This window comes from Takifugu flavidus, chromosome 3, assembly GCF_003711565.1.
Source record: "Takifugu flavidus isolate HTHZ2018 chromosome 3, ASM371156v2, whole genome shotgun sequence".
Taxonomy (NCBI): Eukaryota; Metazoa; Chordata; class Actinopteri; order Tetraodontiformes; family Tetraodontidae; genus Takifugu; species Takifugu flavidus.
Window position 1 is genome coordinate 11,389,381 of NC_079522.1, and position 23,470 is coordinate 11,412,850.

At 47.3% G+C, this 23,470-nt stretch overlaps 4 protein-coding genes across 8 annotated transcripts in view; 1 reads left to right on the forward strand and 3 right to left on the reverse strand.

Annotated features, from left to right (window-relative positions):
- filip1l (filamin A interacting protein 1-like) overlaps positions 1-3,035 on the forward strand; it is a 37,056-nt gene extending 34,021 nt beyond the window's left edge. For all 3 annotated transcript variants that reach the window (XM_057027810.1, XM_057027809.1, XM_057027811.1), the window contains exon 6: positions 2,533-3,035. In XM_057027810.1, the coding sequence (XP_056883790.1) occupies positions 2,533-2,709 (177 nt within the window). In that variant the 3' untranslated portion in view covers positions 2,710-3,035. The remainder of the gene's footprint in view (positions 1-2,532) is intronic.
- Positions 1-8,792, reverse strand: part of LOC130522925 (epithelial cell-transforming sequence 2 oncogene-like) — a 43,851-nt gene extending 35,059 nt beyond the window's left edge. Inside the window, exons 1-21 of the mRNA XM_057027812.1 lie at positions 8,311-8,792; positions 7,787-7,899; positions 7,551-7,713; positions 7,224-7,476; positions 6,959-7,154; positions 6,708-6,837; positions 6,477-6,642; positions 6,283-6,411; positions 6,121-6,213; positions 5,842-6,048; positions 5,679-5,779; positions 5,486-5,605; positions 5,337-5,423; positions 5,154-5,263; positions 4,907-5,054; positions 4,750-4,823; positions 4,508-4,664; positions 4,308-4,373; positions 4,136-4,224; positions 3,884-4,056; positions 3,645-3,809 (exon numbers count right to left, since the gene is read on the reverse strand). Coding sequence (XP_056883792.1) covers positions 3,685-3,809; positions 3,884-4,056; positions 4,136-4,224; positions 4,308-4,373; positions 4,508-4,664; positions 4,750-4,823; positions 4,907-5,054; positions 5,154-5,263; positions 5,337-5,423; positions 5,486-5,605; positions 5,679-5,779; positions 5,842-6,048; positions 6,121-6,213; positions 6,283-6,411; positions 6,477-6,642; positions 6,708-6,837; positions 6,959-7,154; positions 7,224-7,476; positions 7,551-7,713; positions 7,787-7,899; positions 8,311-8,454 — 2,844 coding nt within the window. The 5' untranslated portion in view covers positions 8,455-8,792 and the 3' untranslated portion in view covers positions 3,645-3,684. The remainder of the gene's footprint in view (positions 1-3,644; positions 3,810-3,883; positions 4,057-4,135; positions 4,225-4,307; positions 4,374-4,507; positions 4,665-4,749; positions 4,824-4,906; positions 5,055-5,153; positions 5,264-5,336; positions 5,424-5,485; positions 5,606-5,678; positions 5,780-5,841; positions 6,049-6,120; positions 6,214-6,282; positions 6,412-6,476; positions 6,643-6,707; positions 6,838-6,958; positions 7,155-7,223; positions 7,477-7,550; positions 7,714-7,786; positions 7,900-8,310) is intronic.
- A 406-nt stretch (positions 8,793-9,198) lies between these two features.
- ccdc28a (coiled-coil domain containing 28A) lies at positions 9,199-11,545 on the reverse strand. 3 transcript variants are annotated; one of them, XM_057027815.1, is made up of 5 exons: positions 10,825-11,533; positions 10,534-10,715; positions 10,298-10,452; positions 9,839-9,861; positions 9,199-9,753 (listed from the first exon to the last, which is right to left on the reverse strand). In XM_057027815.1, exons 1-5 carry the CDS (start codon positions 10,986-10,988, stop codon positions 9,699-9,701), a joined length of 579 nt encoding a protein of 192 aa, XP_056883795.1. In that variant the 5' UTR covers positions 10,989-11,533; the 3' UTR covers positions 9,199-9,698. The 3 variants fall into 3 exon arrangements, with proteins under 3 accessions (XP_056883795.1, XP_056883793.1, XP_056883794.1); XM_057027814.1 differs by having other exon boundaries at positions 9,705-9,753; positions 9,839-9,928; positions 10,825-11,543; XM_057027813.1 differs by having other exon boundaries at positions 9,199-9,928; positions 10,825-11,545.
- Positions 11,546-11,624: 79 nt separating this feature from the next.
- LOC130523435 (uncharacterized) overlaps positions 11,625-23,470 on the reverse strand; it is a 28,612-nt gene continuing 16,766 nt past the window's right edge. Inside the window, exon 4 of the mRNA XM_057028745.1 lies at positions 11,625-13,726. Coding sequence (XP_056884725.1) covers positions 13,610-13,726 — 117 coding nt within the window. The 3' untranslated portion in view covers positions 11,625-13,609. The remainder of the gene's footprint in view (positions 13,727-23,470) is intronic.

The window sequence follows — 23,470 nt, forward strand, 5'->3', positions numbered from 1 at the left end:
CAGACACAGAAAAGAAGAGGGTGACTAAATGTGAATGCGGGGGGAGCGTGAAGAAGCGCAGCTGCGCAGGTGAGGATGAGCTGACGCAGACGCTCAACAAGCTGCTATTCATGCGAGCAGAGCCTGGGACAGCAGCTGAGGCTGCCTCCTGACTCAGCCTCCGACCCAGACAGCTCTGAGCATCACAGCTGAGAATTCTTGAGAAAACCAGGATCGCATGGCGCTGGCGGCCGGAGGGTTTTCACGGAAAAGCCTGTAGCGACGCTTCCAACTGTGTTTTAGTGTCATTTAGGAATAATACACAACAGCTGGAGAGTGAAGTCACACTTAGGATAAAAACTTGGAAATTCAACGACCTTACGCAGCCAAATATGACTTTTTTTTTTCTTTTCTTTTTTTTATAAATAGTGTAGACTGAGAAAACAAGGTTTCAAAGAAAAATCAGATGTGTCCCGAGATTCACGTCCAAACATCATCAACAGTCATTTATTTTTGGAGAATTTGGAGATGACGGCCAAAGTCAATGCGATTTCTGGGAAATGCTCACAAAATCAGACAAAACAAAACTTCAGAGTGACAGAAAATAAATAAAAACAAGTCAAAGTGCAAGTTTGAAGAAAGGGGAAGAGGGGAAAAATGCTTATAATATTTAAAACAAAGTAACAAATGTAGTTTTAAAATGCTATGATGTCCAAAAGCTATTTTTTCCATTTTTTTTAACTCAAATGTCTTACCGACATTCTGCCAAAGAAAGGTAACATTGTGTTTTAAAAGCAACTTATGCTTTAGTCGAAACATCAGTAACAACAAAATATTGCATGGTTTTCCGGACTGCGGCTGAAGTGCCAGACAACAAGGCGGATTTCCTGACGTGATAACCATCACAGAGGAATCTGCCCACCTTGACCGGCGGGCGCAACAAACCCATAAAGGCCTCCGAACAAAAGGCTGCACAACAGTGTGAGAGACGGGTCGAGGCTGGAAGTCTGTCTCACACCAAAACAAACGCTGTGTTTGGTTTCTATGGCAACAGCCGGCGCTGCAGAGGAAGCACTTAGATGAACTCCTGCTGCACCGCCGATACTCCAAAAACACACAACACACAACTTTACTGCCTGTTTGCACGTCAAAACAACAACCGAGCAGCAAGCAGAACAGGTTATGTTTAAAGGAAATGACTGAATTCCAGAATAAATGTCAAAACGTGCACTCGTGTGAGGGAAATAAAGAAAAGTTTGATTTTTCTCAGGTTTAGACATGATTTTACTCTCAAATCAGCTCAAAAACAGATCTGAAAATGTTAAAATGATGTATTTTAACAACACACTTCATCAACCTTCGTTGTTGCCAATTCAAACATCTATTCACATGCAAAAGTTGTGCTTTTAATCACAAAAATAACTATTAGCAATTTTTAAAATAAAATAATTACATAAAATTAAATTCCTTTTTTAAAGCTTTAAAGTTCTTTTTTCCTTCTGTGCAAATTCTTTATTTTTTTTCTGACTCAGAATTCCAACTTTTCTCTAAATCCCTTTCACTAAAGAGTAAATGTGTTTAACTTTTTCCAAGTTTATGTGCAATTCTAGAAAAAAGCCCGATAGGAGGAGAATATCGCCGATATTTTTGTTTTCGAAACAGTGTGAAAACAAACAATCTGTTGCATCACAATCCTGCTTTTGTGCCATATTTCAGGATGGTGAGTGTGGTTACAAGTTTTCTGGATAATTGCTCCTATTGGGCCACAGCACTTGTAGGCCTCGAATAAAGCTCTGCAGGAGAGAGACGAGCGGTTGTCATGGTTACCCAGTGGAAATATCTTCAGGGCTCCTGTAAACAGGACACAGTTTCGACAGCAGGAGGTCTGAGGCGGCAGCCGTAATGCACCTCGTTGCACTGATACGGCGCCGTGCACATAAACATGCTGATTGGGAATAATCGGAGCAGAACGTTGTTTAACTGTCTGAGAGCCCCCGCCTCAGAAAAAACAACAAACAAAAAAAAAACCAAAAACAAAAAGATTTACCAGGAACGAAACAAAAACAGTATTTAAAAAAAAAGAAGAAATTACTTGATAAAATCACCTGATTATGCAACTATTTTCTTTTACTGATCTGATTAGGAGACAGTTTAAATTCAAGCACAGCAACAAGATTAATCTTGTATCAGTATATTTTTATTAAACTGATATTTTATATAATTATATCATCAAAATCATATGAGCTTTATTACTATTATTAAATATAGTTATTCCAGTAATAAACAACAGAACTTTGCTTGGCCTTGTGAAACACAACAAAACAAATCAAATAAGCAATCAAAATATAGCTCTCATGAGGATAAAATGGGGTTTTGACTGCAGAAATAATCATAAAAAACAGTTTAAGACAGCAGAACTTTTCAATTGAACAGATTTTCCTCCATCTCGTGGTCATCACCTGTACTGCAGCTTTCTGCCCCACAAATTATTGTTGTTTTTTTGTTCCACCCATTTGAAACCTAAAACACTGAAACTGTTCCGGTTTCTTTTAGATCCCTCTAGAAGCATTCCGACGTCCTGGACCCACCAGAATCCCCAAACCGAAGGGCTTTGGCTACCAGAAGGTGACAAACGGCACCACAACAAACACGCAGAGCAAAAGTCCGTCGACAACCATGAAAGAACAGCCGGTGCACAACAACCCTCACCTGATCAAGCGGAAACTGTGACATCAGTCATGAAAGTAACAACCTGAAGATCAGGAAGATTATCTGTCAAATGGGGGCAGATTTCTGTGTGATCGATGTGTCCTGTAAATGTGCGTTAGCTTTAGAAAGAAGAGCTCAGTGTGATCTGAACGTAGGCAGGACTCTTCTTTTTCGGACTGTCCGGGTGTTTATTCAGCTTTAATGGTGAAATTTGTTCTGTGTTTTTTAAAGATGTGATAACAATGTACATAGCAGTACAGTTTAGGTTGCTGGTGTTGAGCTTTGTGATATTTTTTGTCATTTTTGGTTATCAATAAAGATCTTTTTGTACCTGTAAAATCAGGAAATATTTTACTCGTCAGTTTTTAATCAGCATTTAAAACGAACACTAAAGGAGCTTTATTAGCTGCTTTTAGAGTATCAATGTAAGTACAGATTAAGCATAAAATATCAGTTTTAGCATAAAATATCTGTTTTTGGTGTCAAATGAAATAAAATTTTTACAGAAGATATTAGGTATTTTCTTAACGCTAACTAAGCAGGTACAGCGTTCTAAAATCATTTTATCATTGCCATTGCTGGATGAGGTGAAATGCATTGTGGGAAACCAGCTGTCCCAAGTCCACACGAGTCGCCTGCGTGTGGACTTGGGCGGGACAAGTACACATCTGGAGGAACTTTGAGAGAGAAAACCTGACAAAGTGAATAAAATAGCAAATGTAATGTTGATTTGTGGAGCTTAAGTTTGTGCGTAAGGACAAAACTCCGACCGAAATCCCACATTTCAACTGCACTTCAGTTGTTGGTTCAAGTGTCTTGTTTTTGTGTAACATAAAAACAACATCCCGCACCGTCAAGCTTGTTTATGCAACACAGAGGTGTGAACTTGTCACACCAGAGTGTCAAACATCTGCAGGTCATGTGACTTGCGTGGTGCACTGACAGTGGCGCCTAACCTTCTGGTCCTGTTGGAGTTCTGCCCTCCCTGACCCGGTGTCAGCCGAGAGCTGAGCGAATGGTGGACCGCAGCGCAGACAGGAAGTAGTCCTTCTCCTGTCCTCGCTCTGTGGCACAGACCCACGACCGACCCGGACCGTCCAGGACGAAGGCGTGGCTCACATCTGCAGAGAGGAACAAAAGGTTCTGCATGTTCTGCCGTTTGGAGATGAACCGCGTGGTTAGCGTCGGAACTCACAGCGAGTGTGTGTGATCTCTCGCACCGCCAGGCTCCTGACGGGCGCGGAGGACAGGAAGGTGTGTGTGCTGCGGTGGGCCAGGGTGAAAGGCCTGTGATGGACAGTCCGCCGAGTCAGCACCAGGACATCGTTGAACAGGAACAGGCCCACGTCACAGACCTGCTCGTAGGTCCTGATGGGTTCAGATTCTGTTGAGTTACACAACTCGGGGACAAGCCCACTCCGTCCTCAGGTAGGTGCGTCCTCCTTACCTGAGCGAGTCCGGAAGCTGCTCGCCACGACTTCTGAGCAAGACAGCATCTTGGGACAAGATCAGCTGCCTGTTTCCTCCCCTCAGGCTCTACACACACATGAACGGATGCTCACAAGCGCACGTGTCGTATCACACGCTTCAGGCGTAAAAAGTGGGAGCTGTGTTTTTACCGGACAGCTTTGGATCATCTTTTGCGTCTCCTCCATCAGGGTGTCTCGCTCCGAGTTTTTCTTCAGCTGCGAACAAGGTCGATCATAAAAATTCCACAGCGTGCGAGTGAGTGTGAGTGTGTGTGTGTGTGTGTTGGTCAGGAGCTGGGTAATGCATTATGTCTATAGAGGTCCACAGAGACAGAAATGTGTGACCTAACCTTCTGGATGAAGTCTCTGTATGTCATCATTGTGGCGAGAGCAGAGGTCAGGTGTAGGCGGTCGGGGTGGTCCGGGTTTGTGTGCACGCTCAGAGCCTGCAGCAGGGTCACATACTCCTGGATCCTCCACGACGGACACAGAAGCAGCTCCTGCAGACTTCGCAGAAGAACAGTACTGTTCGAGTCATCTGGTCACTGGGTCACCATGGAAACAGTGCAGAGAGGTGAGTGGTGGGGGGCACCTGAGCATGTGTGTGGACAGAGTTCTATCAGCTCTCTTCAGGAAGGCTCGGAACAAAGGTTTGGTTTCTCTGCACTGAAAGACAAAAGACCCGTTAAAATACAAGACGAGGGGCCAAAATCATTTGAAGGACCCTCGATCTTTGGGTTTTCGGGCACCTTGTCCATGGCGGTGAGAGCGGTGGGGTAATTGTTCAGGTAGTTGGAGTAAACTTTCAGCTTCGAGCAGAGTTTCATCATCACGTCTCCGACACACTGTTCAGCTCCCCACTGCTGGAGTCGGGCTTCCAGGTCCACCTGGAACTCCCTGAAACACAAACACACACTCATGCATGTAATCCGCACACACACACACACACACACACACACACACCGCGTGTGCCGTGACACAAGAATGTGAGTTTACCTGTTGATGTCCAGGATGGAGGTGACAGGATCCAGGATGATGTGGAGGTCGGTGGAGCTCAGAATGGTTCTTCCTGATTGCAGAGCTGCCGTCAGGGGCTCCAGGTACACCTTCAGAAACAGACACCAACCGGATTCTCTGACTTTTCGATCTGACAGAAGCACGGCGGTGAGGAGAGGGTACCTTCAGCACTGCGTTCAGCCTCTGCAGGTAAACATTCTCGCTGTAGTGCAGCTCTCTGGCTGCCACGCCTCTCCACTCCAGACACACCTGAAGACAAAGAGCTGTGTAAGCGGGACGCTGCATCAGCTGTGTGTGAATGGATAACTCACCTGAGCTGGGCGAGGGACCGGGCTGACGCCACCCTGTCCTGGTAAACTGCCTTTTTCATGCTCCTCTTTATCTTCCCCCCATTGCTGCAGGAAGTTGGCAAGAAACTCTACAGGTCTGGACTGGTAAGGGAGGGAAATCACGAGTAACTTTAGGGCCTTTTGGTTCCTACTGATGTACGAACACTGGTCCCACCTCCTCCTTCGTGAGAGCAGCAAGTCCATCTGTCAGAGCATTACTGAGATCTCTGGACAAGCAAAGCTCCTCCAGGCGGAGTCTCTCCCACAGATAATGGCCTAAAAACTAAAGAAAGTCACCAAAAATGGAACATTAGTGTTTGAACACACCTGAGACTCACCTAGGGCTCGGCCCCTCATCTGAAGGCTGAGCCGCTGGAGCTGTGGCTCCAGGTGGCCCCTCAGTTCCTCCAGGGCCTCCTCAATCCACTGAGCCTGCAGGCACCAGCTCTGCAGGACCCTCTCGATCACAAACTGCAGTGCGGGGGCAGCTGGACACCGGGTGGAGGGTCCGGCACAAATGCTGCCGTCAGACCACTCACTCAGGACTGCGAGGGAGAAGAGCCTATTGGTCTAAACGTATGAACCTGACTAACTAGTCCCATCTATGGCCGACTCACTGTTCTGGAAACTTCCGGTGGCAAGGCCCATCGGTGCCTGGACCTGGAGCCCCGTCAGTGTGGACAGGGCCTGGATCAGAGCCACGCCCGACCCTGAGAGGAGGAAGATGGACGGTGAGACACAAAACACAAACACAAGTCTGACTCCAGGATTTTACCAACCAGTTGCTGCCAATGGCGAGAAGATGTCAATGCCTCCACCTTCCCCCACCGGTACCACCCAGCCACTCAGTTTTTCCCAGAATTCCTTCTGTTCCTGGGTCAGCAGAGTCTTCTCTGAAAGTCTGCTGTCTGTCCAAGCAGATATGAACGTTCAAAATTGTTTTATTGTTATATCAACAATCGTTGCTACTCACTGTGAAGGAGGCCGACTTCCTCCGTGTCTCCAGGGGCCAGGAGGCCCAGTCTCTGAGCTCGCTGCCCCGATACAGCGCTCTCTATTTGTGTTAGCAGAGCAGACAGCGTCCCTCTGTGGTCGTACAGAACCACAGTGACACCAGCCTTCACCCCACACAGAATCAGCTGGAACAAAGGGCACAGATGTTGGAGACCACTCTTACCTTCACTTGAGTCCAGCTCTGACTCACCTCATAGGCAGGAATTCTGTTGGAGATGAGCAGCAGGAGGACGGGAGGAGGCAGATGGACGACGGGGATGTGGGGCGAAGTGGGAGGCCTGTAGGTGAACGATGACAGCGTGCCGCATGCGTTGTGTGATCTGGTGGGAGTTAAAAGGACTTTTAAAAAAGTTTTGGAACCCTTGCGCACCTGAGGTTAGGTAAAGGTGAGGTCACACAGGTCAGGTCAGGTCAGGTCACAAGGGTAAAGGTGTCATTTACCGGCTCGGGTTGGGGGTTGCGAGTCTCTCGTGGTTCTGAGAGATGCTGGATGAGTCAACAGCTTTTAGCCCGGAGGCAGAGGACCAAGAGCTCACTGGTAGCTCAGAGCAGGATCTCCCCTTCTGGCTGCTTCCACCTCTGGCCGCCATCACGTTCATGTTGCTGCCCCATGCTCTCCGGGTCCTTAGAGACTCTCCTGCAGGTACCACAGGTTTCAAACGACTATCACATGTTATCTTCTTTCTGTTTGGTCTCTTCTTCTCACTTTTCTCCTCCTGTATTGTCGCTCTGATCATCTGCCTCAGCTTCCTTCCCTGCCTCCTCTCTTCCTCCACCTCCGTCTCTCCTGCGCGCTGGTGGAGTGACCGGTAATGTGTGGCCGCCTTCCGCGGTGGCAGCCAGTGAAGTGTGGAGACACAGTCAATGTAGTGGTTCTTCCAGGCTCCGTATTCTCTGGTTCCTGGACTGTAGGGAAGGAACCAGCCTCTCCGGACACACCTCTTGGTCCACAGACAGTCCTGCCCGAGAGACAAGAATGGAGAAGATATTCACCCACGTCTGGAGCGCTGGCCCCTTCTCTCCCAAGGCTTACCTGTTCAGCGAGGAACCTCCATTGCCAGCTGACCTGAGCCGCTGCGCAGAGGTCCCGCGGGTTCAGGAAGGACAACACATACAGGGACAGGAAGCGGGGCAGCACCGTAGTGAAGTCCAGCCGGGTGACGGGAACAGTCTCCATCAGCAAATCCCTGCAGCACCTGACGGGTTTAAATTCAGAGTTAGACAAACGAATATGAGCTTCTGTGTGAGGACGGGGGGCAGATGGCCCACCTGAGCTGGGAGGAGGTGCAGCGGCCAAGCAGAGACGACATGAGGAGTTTCCTCTGCCCGTCGGTCCACAGGTCGAACCAGCGGATCACCAGCTTAACCCTGTCCTCAAACAGCTGGATCACACAGAGGAGAAGAAAACCTTGGTTTCGGGGGTCAGTATGAAACTATTCCGTGACATTTAGCTAGCTAAAACTACCTTGCTTGCAATTTATTATACAAATTACGATTAAATTCACTCATCGATGCTTTTTGGCATCTACAGGACCATCAAATTGAATTACTTGTTTTACAATTTACCAATTTTTTTTCCACACGGCGAATTCATTTTTCCTGAAACTTTAGTTTCCCGTAGTTGCTCCCGGACGCGGTGTCAGCAGGTGCGAACAGGTGCGAACAGGTGTTCCACATTAGGGATGAGCGGAAGCGTCATCGTGACGCGGGGTCACAAGAACCTAAATCCTGGTTCCGTTTCAGTCAAGACTAAAGGAGAGTTTCGGTCGAGGCCCCCGGACACCGTCGCTCACCTGCAGGTTGCACCTCTTGTCGCTCAGCGGGGTCCAGGCGCTGAAGCGGCTCCGCAGGCTGCGCACCGTCTCCGGGTCATAGCCGGTCCCGCTCAGCTGCCACCTCTTCACCGAGTGCGGGACTGCAGTCACGCTCTTGTCCATCAGCTCAAGCGCAACAACCACCACAATAACAACAACAAAACAACAACAACCCAAACCAATGCCGAGAACCAAGAAAATAAGAAAGTCGTTGGCTTTATTCTCGCGCACAGCGGTTCTGCTGCGGTGCCATTTTGGCCCCTGGTCACCGTGGAGACGCACGGACAACACATTCCGACACACACATCTCTATACCTCTATCTTTGTGAGGACCTTCATCGGTAAAATGCATTCCTTGTCCCTTCCCCTCCCAGATAAACTCCCGACTCCTAAACCCAAGTCCAACCTCAGCCTGAACCCTCCAACCAGGGAGGGTTTCCACAGGATCGACAACTTTCAGGACAGAAAAGTGTTGCCACTAGATGGAGACACAGTTTATTGTGTCCTTTAAGCATGCTGCGTAATTATCATTTATTCATGAAACCGTTTCTTGTTTTTTATGTTACATTTAGCTTCTGGGATTGACCAAGCCCAGATTTCATACTTTAATTTGCATTTTCACTGTGTTTTGTACCTAATGTTTGGACCCAAGTGCTAATTATGAATTCAAGTGAAACACAACCCAAACTTCCAGTTATAACATTTATTAAGTCAAAAATAAAATCAACAAATTGATAAAACATTTCCGGCAGATGACCCAACCCCCCCCCCCCCCGATAAAAGCAATCAAAACAGCATCAGTTGATCACGTTAATAAAAACAGATTTGATGAGAATATCGGAACAAAAATTATTCATAAGATTTAAAAAAAAAAGTGAAGATAAAGGCATGGTTGTGACGTCCCTAGTGGACCAGTCACACTGGTGATGATGTGCATCATGTGTCACGTTGGCATGGATACGTGCAAATACTGAGGCAGCATTAGATCAGGATGCTCGCAGCAGGTCGCTCCACATATTTACATGATATGTAAGAAAAGTGGATGAATTTCTCTAATCTCACAGATTAGACTGACGATTGTGTTTGATGTTCATTCTTCCACCTGAAGTGACATTCTCTTGTTCTATGCTGGAGAATCAATTAGCTTCACACGGACTCTACTTTGGTTAGCAGTGCGATTCTAAAATGTTTTGCAGCTTAGAGGAACTGCCTTTGACCGACCCTGAACGCTACGTGACGCTATCTCGGATGCGTTCATCTGCCACACACAGGCAGGGGGCGCTGGTGAGCAACACTGGTGAGAGAAAGTGCGTCAAATTTGTGCGTGAACTCCACCTCAGCCGAGTCGGACAAGGAGGACGGTGAAATCACACGCTGGCAGCACGCGGCGGCTCCTGCGAGTCAGCGAGATTTAATTTCTGACTGTGAGGTGAAATCAGAGTAAAAGAAAAAAACAGACTAAAGTTTTCACAAGTGAGAAACAGTTGAATTTAGCCCAAAAGGATACATTGAAGAACTCAGCTCCTCCAGCTGGGAAGAAACACAGCAAGATATCAGTATAAAACATAGAAACTGCCTCATGGCGCCACCTAAAGGGCTGTGAGGGAATGACACTGATAATTTTATTGTTCTGACATTTTTGGTAATAATTTTTCACTTGTGCATTAAAGATGTTTTAATATCAGTATTTCATTCACCTATAGATCTGGATTTAGAGTTATGGGATGATTAATCAGTGTCAATAAAACTTTAAGCTTCCAATAATCACAATATTTCAGAATTTTTACCCCATAGTTTGAGTATTTACGCTGAAATAGAATGTTAAAAGAGGGCCTTTTTAATATATTTTGATTACAAGAATGGGTAAATACCCCTCATTAAACCTTAGAAGTGGAGCAGGCAGCTAAAGACTCAAACACAGCCGTTTAATCCTCACTGAAATCTGGTTGTTCGGCCTCACTCTTACATTCAGGAGAAGTTTGTCCATGTTGGTGTCGCACGCCATTTTCCTCTGGTCTTCGGGCATCTCGTCCACCTCACCATACAGGTCAAAGTGCAAACGGGCCAGCTTCTCCTGCATCTCTCTCACATGCTCCATCTGGTCAATGGAGCAGGCGTTTCCTGAGGGGACCAGGTGAAAGAGAAACCCCTTAATCTGCCTTCTCAAATGCTGCCCAGACACCTGTGGAGCATCTGAATTACCAAACGCCTGCAGTTTCCCTGAGTGGAAGTCATTCAGGAGGCTAAGAAGACCCTTCTCCATCTCCTGCACGTCCGACACGTCAGTCAAAAAGGAGTGTTGGATGGTTGTAGCAGGCTGGACCGGGTTCTGGGTCGATTTAGGACCCATAGCCTGGTGAGACCTGGATTTGTCACGAACGCCCCTGCAAATATGAGAGATGGGAGGAAAAGTACATGCCATCAGATATGAAAAGCACAATACTTTTGCATGGACTGGACATACTTTATGAGCAGTAAAATTAGGAGTTTTACCTCCTACTCTTGCTCTTCTGGCTGGACTGAGCCCCCGTATTGTGGCTGTAGCCGACATGACGTCTCCCGGAGGAAGCGCTTGGTTTCTGCGCGGAGCCCACAGCCGGGGCAGCCGCGTTCGTGGAGGTCCTGGGAATCTTTCTCTTCAGTTTCCGTTCCTCCATATTTTCATGTCAGGGTGCTGCCTGGCTGGCTTTGGACACGACAAGATGACACGGCGATTCTGGGCTGCCGCCCGCACAGCAGCACCGGCCGGGCTGACCTAGCGAGAGCTAGCCTGCGAGCTAGCCGAACTGCTAACCATCGTAATCGACTAACTTTTAAGTTAGAGATCCCACTGACAGTAGCCGATAGTCAGATACATTCACAGCGGTCACCGTGATCACCTGTCGATGCGCATTGCGCTAGATGTCAGCCTGTTTAATCAAATAAAAAATTAAACCGTCCAAATCCCTCATTGGGTCCGGAGTTAACTCCAAAACTTCCTGTTTTGGTGGAGGGGGCCCAAACAAGGCCGGATTCCAAATCGTTCCGCATTCGAGTTCCACCAACTAAAAACATGTGACAACAGTTCACAAAATGACGACATTAAAACGTTGAGGCAGTTTTGCTTAAAAAGAATACTTCTTTCCTGCCTGCAGTCAACAATATTTTGTTCAATACGCGCTTATCGTGTCAACATAGATGACTAAAAAGGTTTCTTACACACGAATTGGAATGCAGCTCTCTCGTCATTCCAAAAAGTGATGCTTCCAGAATCCATCCATCCATCCATCCATCCATCCATCCATCCAAAAATGTGTATTTTAAAGTATCTTTAATAAAGTCCAATTTTTTGGGTGAAAATTAGCATATTCGGCTTATAAATGATTGAAATCGTCTCTAAAATTTTAAAACCAAGAAATACAAGTTCGCCTTCAAGTCCCATTTCGCCTTCCTTTGCCAAATGTACACCTTTCTGACAAACACTTAATTTTTGTAATATTTGTAAGTAGTAACCTGTGGTCAGAATTCTTTTCTTTTGAAACAACTCTCTCCGGAAGAAAATGTTAGCTGTCTTTTATTTTCCCTTTGAACGAGACAGCTTCATACTTTATCTATATGTCACCATTTAAGAACACGGGTGCAGTTTCCCATGATCACCAACAGGGGGAGATCGCTGAACACGTATCGCGATTTTGCGTCTCACTCAACTTAATTAACTTGGTATTAATAGGTGATAAACATGCTGAAAAGAAGCACTTTAATTAACCGCGTAGCTTCCATAAACAAACACCACATTCAGGATTCAGCAACAACCAAACATTAATGATTGCACACAAAACCGCTTGCCCTGAAAGGAATTGAGTGTCGGGGTGTTCTGATGCCTCTCGAGCTCCAGACTTGAATAGCTGCACAAACAGACGAATTTATTTACTTCTATGGATCAATTCCCTCGACTACTTTTCCTTACCAGTAATTACAGGTAGATAAATGGGTTTAGAAAAGTGTGGAGCCAAGAGTTCTGACTTTCCTACATAGGAAGGACAGATTCCTGCATCCTTCTTTTATTTCATTTCTATTTCTTTTGTTTTGGAAACTCTGATTTTTGATTTGCTTGCTCAGTCAAAGATTTCGCATAAAACGAGGCATTTTCCTTTCAGGGCTGGTGGTTGGAAAAATTCCAGTTGCAGAGAACAGAAAATTATCTCCAGGTCTTTAATGGTGAACCAGGTTAAAATGTTGCAGATGAACACACACACACACACACACACACACACACACACACACACACAAACACACACACACACACAACACACACACACACACACACACACACACACACACACACACACACACACACACACACACACACACACACACACACATTTTTTTCCTCCGTCTACATGAATTCTGCACGGGCTTGTGAGCAGTAGCGGCATTCTATTGTGATCATGAACCAAAGAACACAAACGCACCATCTCATCTGCAAAGATTTAACAGTTTTCTTGTTATTTTAGACTGAAATTACGTCTTTTTGTCTTTTCAGGTCCCTGTATGCAGGTCTGACCTCTAATCACTCCAGAAATCTTCACATCCCGAGAGAATAAAAGCACGAAGGACACTCTATTGTTTCTATTGATGTGCCAGTTCCGTCCTCATTCTGCAGCACAAACTCGCAGTGTGACAGGACTCCTGCGGACGGGGAGGAGGGGATCAGTGGGTGTGTGGGCCACTCTTTTGGGAATCAGGGTTAAGCAGAAGCTTTCCATGCAGCTGCGACCCAGAATAAGACCAATTTTGTTTGTTTATTCCACGAGTTTTTCCTAAAAAAATGCTGATTCGGGCGATTTACGTCCATTTACAGTGGAAATAATCTCAAAATTCCAAAGGTGACCAATCAAAGTCCAGTTGAACTTATGGCTCACAGACAATTCAACCATTTATTCTCCTTTTATTACATGTTACATGTAGCTGATGGAGCTTTCGAAGGAGCGTCGTTCAAACCATGCCGGAATGGGATGTATGTTAATGGCGAACATCTTCCCAGTAAATTGGACTCGACAGCAGTTAAACAGCAGATATCATCTGCAGCCACTTGGACGTGAAGCAAAAGCAACTCAAAAGAGAGGAAATGACATGGAAAAAGTAAAAATCAAAGTATCCATAGAGTTAATTCTTTTGTCCAGAAAAAGTCTTTATCATCCAACTATTATGAGACTCTTCAGTACTGTCTTTAACTTCTGTCTCATTTAATCCCCCCATCTCCATCTTTCTCCACTCGCCTCTTGCTGTCTTCCTCTCATCACTCTGTAGAGGGTCCAAGTGACATTTGGCTGTCCCCTGCCTCCAGGGGGTCCAGGAGATGCAGTCGTTTTTGGCAGGCAGGCACAGAGATGCCTCGGGGTCCTGATGGGGACTCCTGGACCGGGAAGAGAAAGTGAGTACACATGACAAAACGCACACCCAGTCAGAGACACACAGACGCGTGTCGGGGTGCAAGTGCACGAGCAAACAAGCGCACGGGACCAGGCCGAGCGAGCACGGACACACACTTATTCCAGTGTATGCAGAGCGATCAAACAGGCGAAACGGAGGCGCGGAAGGTAAACGTGAGCTGAGGTTTCACTTTTCCACACAGACACACCGGGCAGCAGGGAGTTCCCAAAGAGCGTGGAATCCTCACTGGAGCTTGTTAACATTTAACTGCCCCCCTCCTCTATAAAATAAAGGACAGTTTCTTTCTCATACCCCTGACTGATGAGGGGTGAGGACACTTTATTACACCTTGGATTGTTTTCTGGTTCCTTCCTAAATGGAGGCCTACACACATGCACTCCAGGCCTCAGGGACCCACGTCGTCTACCGGACGGACCCCATCTAGGGCATCTTATCCACCCCAACAGCCAAAGTCCATCTTCTGTTATTGGCTCTGAAGGTCTCTTGGTCTGTTGTTCCTCAAAGACTGTTCAAGTTTAAATATAAATAAGTAGAAAAATGGAAGAAAACACTCCACTCGCTGACTCGCCTGTGCTTTTATCCCCTCCGCATTTCTCTTTCTCTTCAGAGGAATAATGCAGTGGTCATTGGGGGGAGCGGCTGTGCAGAGGGAGGTGGGGATGTGGGCATAATTGTGGGGTGCTGAGGCTCGTCGGCGCGGCGCTGCCCGCTGTTCTGGCCCGGGCCGTAATTACCTGGTAGCTGCAGCTTTTCAGAACTGTTGTTGTGACACATAGAGGGGAGGGAGGGAGGATGGATGGATGGATGGATGGATGGATGGATGGATGGATGGATGGATGGATGGATGGATGGATGATGGATGGATGGATGGATGGATGGCGATCCCCCATCCAGCTACAAACTTCACCACCAAAGAAGAGCGCCCAGACTTTCTCTCCCTTTCTCTCTCCAGTTTTACTAATTCTTTTATCCGTCTCTTTCAGTCCATTATCAGAGCATCTCTTTCATATGTGCACCTTGAGTGTTGATAGGTGATGATGATTCTTTGTGCGTGCGGGCGGGAGCAGCCTCCCCACTGAGGCAGAACAAAGTGGCGTAATAACTCAGACACTGAGCTGACCCTCTCTGCCGCTCTCAAGTACACTTAATGGAGGCGTGTGCGTACGTTAGCACAGCCGTGTGTCTTTGTGTGGCTCGCTCTCCGCCGCATTTGACTGTGCATGTTGCATACGGTCGAGTGTGTGTGTGTGTGTGGGTGTGTGTGTGCTGAAATAGCTGATCCCCACCAGGGGTGAATTGTTATGGATGCTGCTCTGCCGAAATTACTGTTATTTGTTTCCTTTAAAACAAGCTAATTGCAGCGTAGTGAATTTGCTCTGCGTGTGTGTGTGTGTTTGTGCGTGTTTTGCTTCCTTGTTTATTGTTTGTGTTCAATTGCAGACCCCTCCAATTTCTTTAGCAACGACACGGTTCCATGTTTTGTCACATCTCATTCTGCTGCAGCTGTTGGCCACTAATTTGACTTTTAAGCATTTTTTTTTTATCCGTGAAAAAGGAAAGAAAATTATCTGCAATAAATCTCTCCCAGTGAAAAGAATTCATTAACTTTTAATTTTCTGTTGTTTTAAGTGCTACAATTATTTGCTACTCAGTGATGTTTATGTCCCTTTTCTGCTGTTTTCCCTGAGAATTAGCTCAATAAAAGCTACAGCAGCTATACAGACACTGGGAACACCAGGAGGTTAGCAAGCTTTAACTTTTACCACAAGCTTTAACTTTTACCACACTTGGTTTAAAACTGTCTGAAAGTTCAACCTAGAGTGCTGACAATTTTTGACAAGACTCCTTCGACGTGTATTTACACAAAGACAAACCCAAGCACGTTAGCTTGATTAGCCAGTTTTCCTGTCCAGGTGTGGGCTAGACCCCATCACCTTCAGCCCATCACTCATCACTTCCTGTGAAGGCAGCATGAGACTTGATGAGGAAACTGATGAGAAGATATCTTGAAAGCCCCCAGTTGGAACCAGCAGGCGCTTGTGGGGAGGATCGCGGAGCTTAAAGTTCAGGGATCAATCCTCCCGCCGGGCAGCCAGGTGATGACATGAATAAACATGGACAACATGTTTCCTCTTCCTCCCATGAGTGAAATGAGGCAGCTGATTGGTGGTTGGTGGACCAGGGAGATACTTGACATCAGCTTTGGAGTATCACTTCAGCACTCTGGGAACCGTGATCCTCGCTAGTGCTGAGGGGCCGCTGGCCCATAGTGGGCGACGGTGCACCATCCTCCATAAGCCTCAAAAGAAGGAAAATACAGTTTATTTTGCTGGTCTCAGTCTTAATATTATCAACCAGCAGGGGGGGGTGGTGGTGTGTGTGTCCCTCACACTGAGACCAATGTCCTGTTGTTTCTTTTAGGACAGTTCACGGACTGATTAAATGCAGCCGAGTTCAGGGCGACATGGGTAAAGTCACCTGAGATGGTGACAAAAGCCTCTCGGTGTCTGTGTTTGATCGGCCTCCCTTCAGGGACCAAAGCTCCTTTCAACAGCAGCAGCAAGAAGCACCAGGTACCACAAGATGAGAGTCTTGGGAGACCAAGAGAAGCAGAAGATGTCAAAAGGGGTTTCTCCACTCACTCCTGCCACTAAAAAATTAATAAAAACGAAACCTGTGTTTTTACAGTGTTGGATTCAATAATGGATGGTATTCCCACCCACCCATTACTTACTATTATCATCCATTATCTATTATGCTCAGAAGGATTCAGTATAAGAAAATGCGGACTTTGGAACTTTGCGAAAGTAGATACGATCGATCATGGCCACATCAAAGACAGATTATCCTTCATCTGCCACTGTGTCATTGAAAACATCCCCTGAAGAGGCTCCTAATTCCACCATGATGGCGAACCCCATGCTGCATTCGGAGAAGCTCAGGACCAAACTCTCTCTCATCTTCTAACGCCCAACTATCTAACTTTTAGTTTTATTTTTACCCCTTAAGATTTTTTTCAGGAGCCACCACCACTGTTCCTTGTGCCAGGTATTGTGGAGGAAAGTGTGGTCAGGGGTTAAGGCAAAGCTTTTAGCTGTGATGGTCCAGGCCGAGGCGCTGGGGGAGCCATCATATCCTCGTAACTATAACGTGTGCGTGTGTGTGTGTTTCTGAAAAAAAGTAGAGTAAAAGAGAAGAAACTTGGGCTCGGGCTGGGTGTCAAGTGTGTTAAGTGGGACATCTCGGAGAGGCGGGCCCGGCTCTCACAGGATCAACTGTCTGCCAGGCAGGTGAGACAGTCAGGCTTTATGTCTCTCTCTCTCTCTCTCTCTCTCTCTCTCTCTCACACACACAGACAGACACACACCTCTGCCAGTTCCTTCACGTTGCCTCGTGCCAGGTACGTCTACGTCCCGTCTTTGTGCACGAATGAAAGCGGCGCACATCTAACGAGTAAGAAAACACACACACAAGTGAGGCATTCTCACGGGGGGGAAGAGGAGGGACAGGAGAGGAGGAGAGGGAGAGGAGGAGGTGGCCTCGCCTTGCCTCTCATCCTACAATCCATCATTTCCTCCTCCTTTCTTTTGGTTCCATTCACTCCTCAGTTCTTTTTTTCTGTTTTGTGCCGTTCCATGTGCTGCCTGTCCCTGCCTCTGCTCCTCTCCCTTCCTCTCTTTCTTTGCGCTCCATCCTCTCTCCCCCATCGCATCTCTACTCCTTTCTTTCCTATCCATCCCCTCTTTCTCCTCGCCTCATTCCAGTTTCCAAGTGCTTGGACCGGAGGGGGCTTTGCAGCTCCGGTCACTGCTCAGGGAGTTCAGCGAGCTAAAGTAGGCTCGGCGTAGAGGAACATCACACGGACACGCCGGCGAGCACTTGAACAAACGAACGGACAGACGGACCCTTTCTCTTGCTCCAATTTCAATTGTGTCTTGTCTGCTACCTGCATATGTGTCTACCTCCTCCAGATCCCCCAGCTTATCTGTGCACGCAGCCTAGAAAGCATTACGAGAACTGGTCAGACATCATACGTATCCAAACAGCGAGCGCTCAGAGATAAGCCTCGCCGCTCCTATCTCAATCAGTTACTCAACTCGGCAGGCCAACCACAGTTCAGCCCAACAGAATGGCACTGAAGTTCAAACCAGCCAAAAAGCTATCATGGCCCTCGCATCCGGTCGCTACAAAACTTAGCTCGGCCTTGAGGAGACAAGGTGGACAAGTTCCTTAAAAGAACTGGCCTTGCATGGATAAGCTACTGTACATTAGATTCCTAGAAGCTGAGCTGCCTCCTGACCCAGAAGTGGGAGAACACCACCAAACACAGTTGAAAGAGGTCTGGTTACCTTACTTTTCAATATGGCAGCTAGTACTTGCTGGTTAGCATTTGTCATGCAGTTATATGAAGACAAATCCCAGCACACTACATCAAGGCTAATCAAGCCAAAGTTACTCAAAATACACCGCAAGATTGTTTATAAATGATAGTTTTTGTCTCATTTTAAAAAAAGTTGTTGCCCTTTTCTCTTATTCATAATCGGAACCTTCTTCCATCTTATTTATTTCATCATCTCTGCGGGTAAATGCTGACCTTTCACACCAGGTCCTCGTTCTTCAGGACTTCAAGGGGCGAGACTGATTGATGTCTAATCTTTGATATCCTCTGAAGGTGTGTGTGTGTGTGGATGGGTGTTTAGGACCTCCTATAGTTAAGGAACTAAAGGTCCTCAGGGTATTAGAGCAGGAGATCAGGGTGTCAACTCTCTGTTGCTCTTTCGTCCTTTCTTCCTCTCTCTCCCTGTCTCTCTCTCTCTCTCTCTCTCTCACACACACACACACACACACACACACACACACAACACACACACACACACACACACACACAGTGGTGTCTCGGCGACCTCTCAGGGAGTTCAGTGGCTGGGCGTGGTGAGAGTGTTCGTTTGAACCTGCAGTTCTTAAAGACTGCACATGCAGGCTAATGCGCAAAGAAGGAAACGGTTGAACCTTTTTGGGGCTCGATTTAGTTTAGTTAGTTCAACCACCCACTGATGTTCACCTGTTAATCGTTAGTTTATTGTTAAATAAAACACGTGACATCATTGATCATGTCTGATATTTCATGTAATAAAGTCCAGCACAAATTCAATTCAAGAGTTTCTGCTTCATTTGGATTAATTTCTCTTCATGGTAAAGGTTGAAATGAAGGAAAAACCTGGTCACAGTTATCTCGACACATAAAAAACTTGCTCAAAAGGCCAGATTGTCCTTAAGATGTTATGATTTCATTTTACGTTTTGTTGTATATGGAATTTTCTCTGGGAAAACTGACATCTGGTCTCGGAAAACGATGTCGCAAAATGTTAAAAATCCACTCAGGTCCACAAACCCCTTTTCTGTCACAAGTTCTTTGATTTGGTTTCACACTATCTGTTAAAGGACAGGCAGCGTCGGTGAAAGAAAAAAACAAAAACATGACCGAGGCGTGGAAAAGTGACAGCGTAAGAGGAGGAGGATGGACAGATGAAGGAAAAAAACAGAGTCTTTATGCGTTTGGGTCTTGTAAGGTCAGACAGTGACTGTGGGAGGGAGCAAAAGGTTAAACCAAAGGTTGCCATTATTTATTTAATCACTGATCCATTAGACGCCTGGCGAACGTGCTGGAACACACACTTTTCTCACTCTTTTTGCATATTATCTTTATTTTTGTCTTGTGTTTCTCTTCCTTCACAAACACAAGCTACGCTAACTCTGAAATAGCTGCTCTCATTGGGGTGAAAAAGTGATTTTCAGTGTTGTACAAAATAAGTACGATAAGGTTCAACATCATCGGACAACTGTGGCAAATTAACCTACCTGCAACCGCATCCCATCTATCTATCCTATTTCAAAGGTGTGTTTTAGGCTGATTCGCGGTTGGAATTCGTGATGTCTGACACAATGTGGATCTGGAACGTTTGGAGAAGTGCAGGAGGACTAAAGACGATGAGAGAGTGGTGCATGAAAAAGAAGGCTCATCAAATACAGTATAGAAGACTTTACAATTACCTGTGTAATTAACAGCCGCCCTTCCTATTATTTGACGGGTTTACCAATACAGACATGGCAATGCCGTGAGGTGGGGGTGGGGGGAAGTAGATGGCAGAATGGCGGGAGGATGAAAGTGACATGTTGGCTAATGCCCCGAGGCCAGATTTAAAAGAGGGAGGATATGCCGAGGTTAGAAATAAGGGGCCAACATAAAGGGAGGTGCCTCGCGTACACTGTCAACCTCCCGCCTCATTACCTTGGTGTCCTCCTGGTAGTCACCACGCTCCGGGCCCCGGTAGCCCTGCGCGAGTTGTGACCTTGCTGGTCAGTGAGCGGCCATACGGGTGAGGCAGAGCGGGAGAAAAGATGTTGAGCCCTCTAATCCTTGATTAGGCTCAGTGTCTCCTCGGTGTCTCCCTCTCGATCCATCTGCGCTACACATGCACTCCTTCACCCCCGCCTCTTGGCCCGAGCCCAAGCCGGTGCCCTGACCACCTTACCCAGGGCAAGGGCTGCATATGCTGGGAAGGTGGGTATGGCAGAGAGGGGGAGACGGCTGGGGCGGGCAACAGATGGCTGAGCCCTAAGGCCTCCGCTGGTGTGGCCGGTGGTAAGGGTGCGTGCATGTGGTGGGGATGGCAGGAAGGTGCGTGTGTGTGTGCGTGTGTGTGAGAGGTGGCAAGAGTGTCCGTCCTTCTGCGTTGGAGCGTGTGCAGGTTTTCTGCTTGGAAGGATGGATGGAGGAGCACCAGTGCAGAAGAAGTTCTTCTGCTCACACAAGGGAGGGATGGAGGAGGAGAGAGAGAGGAACGATGGAGCAAACTCTTGTGTCCAGACCTGCAAACCAGCAAGTGCAGAAACACAATCCTGAGATCATGATGAAGAGCCAACACCTTCTTGGAATTTTCTTCCTTCTGGGATCCTTTCATGGTATTTCAGTATTCCTTCATTTATGTTGGTGTGTGTGTTGTGGGCGCTTGGCCTCTTGCACACTGTCTGTTTTCCGCCCTTTAGACCGTCCAGTTCGCCCTTCGTCACATGACTGAAGGAGACATCAGATATGAGTTTTGTCCTTCACTGCGCCCCCAATCCCCCCATCCTGTGTCATCACAGATGGGGGGGGGGCATTCCGGAGTCGCTCGCAGGTATGACACGGCTGCCATGCTCTGAATCCCACACACACCTCGCAGATTTGGGCCACTTGCCACGCTCTAGATAATTGGCTGTCGAGGTTACGGGTTGTTAGCCAGCCGCATTGACGAACCCGACACCCGCGCGGAGGACTCGGTCTCTCTGTTCGAGTGCTGAGCTGCTCTCTGAGTCTCTGTCATGTTGCTGCCGCTCGGATAGATGGGTTGGCCCGCCGCTCCTGGTGTTTCTATTAAAACCACATCAGCATCCATCAATAATTTGCATCTTCCGGACGCCCATTCATAACCCTTCAGCCAACACCTATTTAGCAGAGCGAGGGCCCCGACTTGTCAGGGGCAGGACGCCCTAGCACACGCACACCCCACAGACTCCCAGAAGGTCATCCCCTAGGAGAATGTCTGTTTGAAGTAAGGACCTCTGTTGAGAGCTGCTGGAGGCCTGATTCTCTGTCATGTGTTTATCTGCATGTGGATTTTAACATGCCTGTGCACATCTACGTGTGTGAGGGAGTGTGTATGTCCGTTTCCTAAGAAATACTTGACGACAATCCTGAGATAGTCCAAATTAGTCACGCTGAACATCTGTTTGAATGGTCATTGAAGACCTATAAGATTTTGAGGATATATTTCTATTTAAAGGTCAAGAATCTCTCTCTCTCTTGCTCATGTACTCACTATAGACGTGTACGTGTGTGTGTGTGGTTGGGCACACCAGGGCGTGGTTGTCCATGCCTCCTGGTACTGTAATGGATACTAATGGCCCTGGGCAGGCCTCCGTGGAGCTCGGGTGGTGGATTTGTCTGTTTGACCCCATCCTGCTGCCCTCGCCCAGGGAGGGGAGAGGGTCCAAGTGCTGGGAGGCCCTGTGGGGGTCCGGGTCACCATCAGCATGCATAACACTCAACGTAAACACACCCCAGTTGTGAAAGAGATGGTGAAGGCACGCAGGAATGAGAGTGGCTTTCGAGGAAGGGGATGCAGGTTCAAAGGCCTTCAACCTCTTTGTGAGTCTCTATAAGCTTTCATCTTTTTGGACCGAAGGTCTCACAACAACCCTCTCGTCCCACCTATGAACATTCCTCCATTTACCTCCTGGGCTACATGTGTTCTTCTGCTGATCTCAACCTAGACGACTGTCAAAAGGAGGTCAGTGGTTGGGGTAAACAGGACGCTCAGGGAAGAGGTGACCTTTGAGTTCACAGTCAGGGGGAGGACAGTTAAGGGTGACAGGGACAGGTCGAATTTGGAGAACTTGGCGAGCAGAGGAAATCTGCCTGGTTTGGCGTTGCCTTTTTACATGTTTACCCATGTTCCTCATGGAGATGTCCCTCTCCCGTCTTTCCTCTTTTCTTCGAGCTCCCTCACTCTGTCTCCACCCCTCGCCCAGCGTGGCGGCCGGACCTCGGTAGCCCCCGAGGAAGTGCTCACTGTGGGAAGGAGCCTTGGCTTTAAGTGACTCTAAGTGGCTCTCGCTGTTCGTCTTTTGAGTTGTTTGTTTTCTTCTGGGCTCTCCATGGGCAGGGAGGAGAGGGGGACACTCGGAGAGGGGGGGGGGACACAGCGTGGCCAGGCGGGGAGGTTTAATGCCACGCGGAAACCTGCAGAGATCACACGTGAGGGAGGCCCAAGAGACAAAATACGAGTGCGTGCAACTTTGTTTCCCTGGTCACAAACGCCACGAAGGTGCCGCGTGCTCGTGCACACTTGACTGGTTCTGTCACTCCCGAGTGTGTGTTTGTATTGACCAAGCCGAAAGGTCCAGGTGTGACCTTCTAAGATGACATTATTTGCCATCGATCTGCCCCCGTTTCAGAGTTTGTCTCACCGGGTTGACAGAAGCAACAATCGGCCTCCATTGTTCCATTTTTAAAGGCAAACGGCTACTTAATAATCCTGCATGAAAAAAAGGTTAAACTCTTTTTTTTATTATTCTGTTTGTTTTTGGCTGATATTTCAAATTAAGACCGGAAATTTTGAACTGGACGGCAGACTGGGCACATAAAAGCAGGCGTGAGCAGATCAACGGCTGCATTATTGTTGACATTTCAGGTCGACCACAGAAAACGTTTGTCAAATAAGTTCTGGCAGATTCTTTCCTGTTTCTGTGCAGTCGCAAAAATGAACTGTTAATTGAACAATTCATTAACTACAAGTGTCTACATCATCATCTGATGACATTGAGTTCGGAGTTCTCTCTAGCGCCCCCCCCCCCCCCCCCCCCCCCCCCTTCTTGTCTCCGTCCAGTCTGGGCGGGGCTGCTTCCCAGTTCACTCCCATCATACCATCGACACGCCTGCTACTCATCTCCGGACAATCGTATTCACCTGCCTCCTCTTTTAAAAGACTGGTCCACACTTCCTTCTTCGCAATTTCGTCTCATCCTGCCCGTCTCGCCCAGCCTGTTTTAGCCGCGTTCGTGTGTGTGTGTGTGTGTGTGTGTGTGTGTGTGTCTGCCTTTGGGGTTCAGTTTGTCTCTGCAGAACTTAACAAAATGAGGTTATCCAGGTTAATGGACACTTAAA